We start from the raw sequence: 2208 nt of genomic DNA, 5'->3' as shown, positions 1-2208 counted from the left end.
CCAGTAGAGGTAGTCTACTCGTATATCACTACATATCACTATGTGTATCACTACTCGTATATCACTACATGCTCAACTTGTAATCCAGTAGAGGTAGTCTACTTGTATATCACTACATGCTCAACTTGTAATCCAGTAGAGGTAGTCTACTCGTATATCACTACATGCTCAACTTGTAATCCAGTAGAGGTAGTCTACTCGTATATCACTACATATCACTATGTGTATCACTACTCGTATATCACTACAAGCTCAACTTGTAATCCAGTAGAGGTAGTCTACTCGTATATCACTACAAGGTAGCCTACTCGTATATCACTACAAGGTAGTCTACTCGTATATCACTACATGCTCAACTTGTAATCCAGTAAAGGTAGTCTACTCGTATATCACTACATGCTTAACTTGTAATCCATTCAATTTAATGCTTTTTTTTATTATTTTAGACTTCACACAGTTTTGAAAGTCTGGAATTAGAAACTGGCCATTAAGATGAATTAGTTTACACATAGTTTTAGGTGTTAAGCAGGAAATAGCTTTAATTAGTGTTAAAATTGAAGGTAAAGTATACAATACTTTTGATTAAAAATATGTGCAGACAAACAAGTAGCTATACCTAGAAATGCAACTATTTTAAGTAATGACATTATGTAAACAAGTGTGTTATAGTTGTTTAGTTCATTTGAATATCAAATGCTTGACTATTTTAAAAATATTCATATTATCATGTGAATGTAGACACTGTATAACACAACTCGTGAATTTTATCATGATTGTTTTTTTTAAATAATTTAATTTCTAGTGATATTTTATTAATTGCAGTATGACTTAAGAACAATTACTCTTCATATACAAACTACTTGTAATAGAAACAAGATAATGTGATTGGTAGTTAACAAAAGCTTCAAATGACCCTTCTATAAATACTACTGTAGGTCTAATTTTTGTCAAATTCTTAAAAGAGGTGGTGTGTTGAATCCCTGACAGAAATATTGTTTTTAAGTATAGTTCTTTGAAGTATTGTATGAACAAGATATCCACTTCGTCAGATTGTTACTTTACTCCTTAGGCCTCTTTCTGAGCATCTTATTCATTATGTTTTCTGATTATTTGTTATTTCTAATTGAGTACTTATCCTTTAACTCGATTAATTACAAAAATATGTTCCATTTTTGATTGTCATCTTGATTTTATTTTCAGCTTACTTGCCGATTCTGGACTTTTTAAGTACCTGCAGCATTTAGATGTTTCAGGCTGCTGGAATATAACTGGACCAAACTTGTGCGATGTGGTAAACACGGCTCCAGAACTAGCAGCCGAAAATTTGTATTACTGTGATCATATTGAAGAAGGACCATATCCACTGGAAGCTAACGGTTGCCAAAATCTTGATTGTGGGATACGTTCTTGTTGCTGCAATTGATTAGAAAGTGTAAATATTTGAAAAGTGTATAAACAAATAGCTATCCAAGTAAGTTATTATGTAACATCACCAGGTGCATATAGCTTCGATTTGTAATTTATGCATTTTGGGTTTTGTGAAACCGGTACAGAAACACTTTATTAAACTAGTAGACACAATTAGACTTTCGTGCTGATAATGTACAGATTGAAATTATAGTGAACAAAGATAACAGTTGGAGGTGTGTTTGTACATAACAGATTTCGGTAATCTTCAGAATGTATATTTTTTTTCTTTCAATAAATGTAGTAGCTACAAGTATTTCAAAAAAAAACCAAGCAGTGCTAAATATATTGGATCATTTGTGGAATACCTTCAGTAGTTTTTAGTATCTATGCATATCACAGTGGCCGTGATAAAACGTGAACCTCCTCAACTTTCGTTTCTTGGAATGTATGAATGATACTACCTGACTGCTCCAATAATGTAGAATAACTCATCAATATTATACATGGTGGTAATTATTTGATATTAATATCCATTCAGAATTCATAGGCTTGATGAACTTTTTATATCATCTGATTATATCTATTTCTGTAGTTATATAGTCTCGTGTTGTGTATTTCTGTAGTAATATAGTCTTGTGTTGTGTATTTCTGTAGTAATATAGTCTTGTGTTGTGTATTTCTGTAGTAATATAGTCTAGTGTTGTGTATTTCTGTAGTAATATAGTCTCGTGTTGTGTATTTCTGTAGTAATATAGTCTCGTGTTGTGTATTTCTGTAGTAATATAGTCTTGTGTTGTG

General features: G+C 31.7%; 1 protein-coding gene across 1 annotated transcript in view; it reads left to right on the top strand.

Annotated features, from left to right (window-relative positions):
* Positions 1–2198, top strand: part of LOC106476246 (F-box/LRR-repeat protein 5-like) — a gene marked incomplete at its 5' end in the record, with an annotated part of 19071 nt that extends 16873 nt beyond the window's left edge. The window contains one exon of the mRNA XM_022380174.1: positions 1201–2198. Coding sequence (XP_022235882.1) covers positions 1201–1423 — 223 coding nt within the window. The remainder of the gene's footprint in view (positions 1–1200) is intronic.
* Positions 2199–2208: the final 10 nt, after the last annotated feature.

Source organism: Limulus polyphemus, unplaced genomic scaffold, assembly GCF_000517525.1.
Source record: "Limulus polyphemus unplaced genomic scaffold, Limulus_polyphemus-2.1.2 Scaffold10123, whole genome shotgun sequence".
NCBI lineage: Eukaryota > Metazoa > Arthropoda > Merostomata > Xiphosura > Limulidae > Limulus > Limulus polyphemus.
Note: the sequence above shows the minus strand (reverse complement) of the source record. Positions and strands in the feature narration are given on the sequence as shown.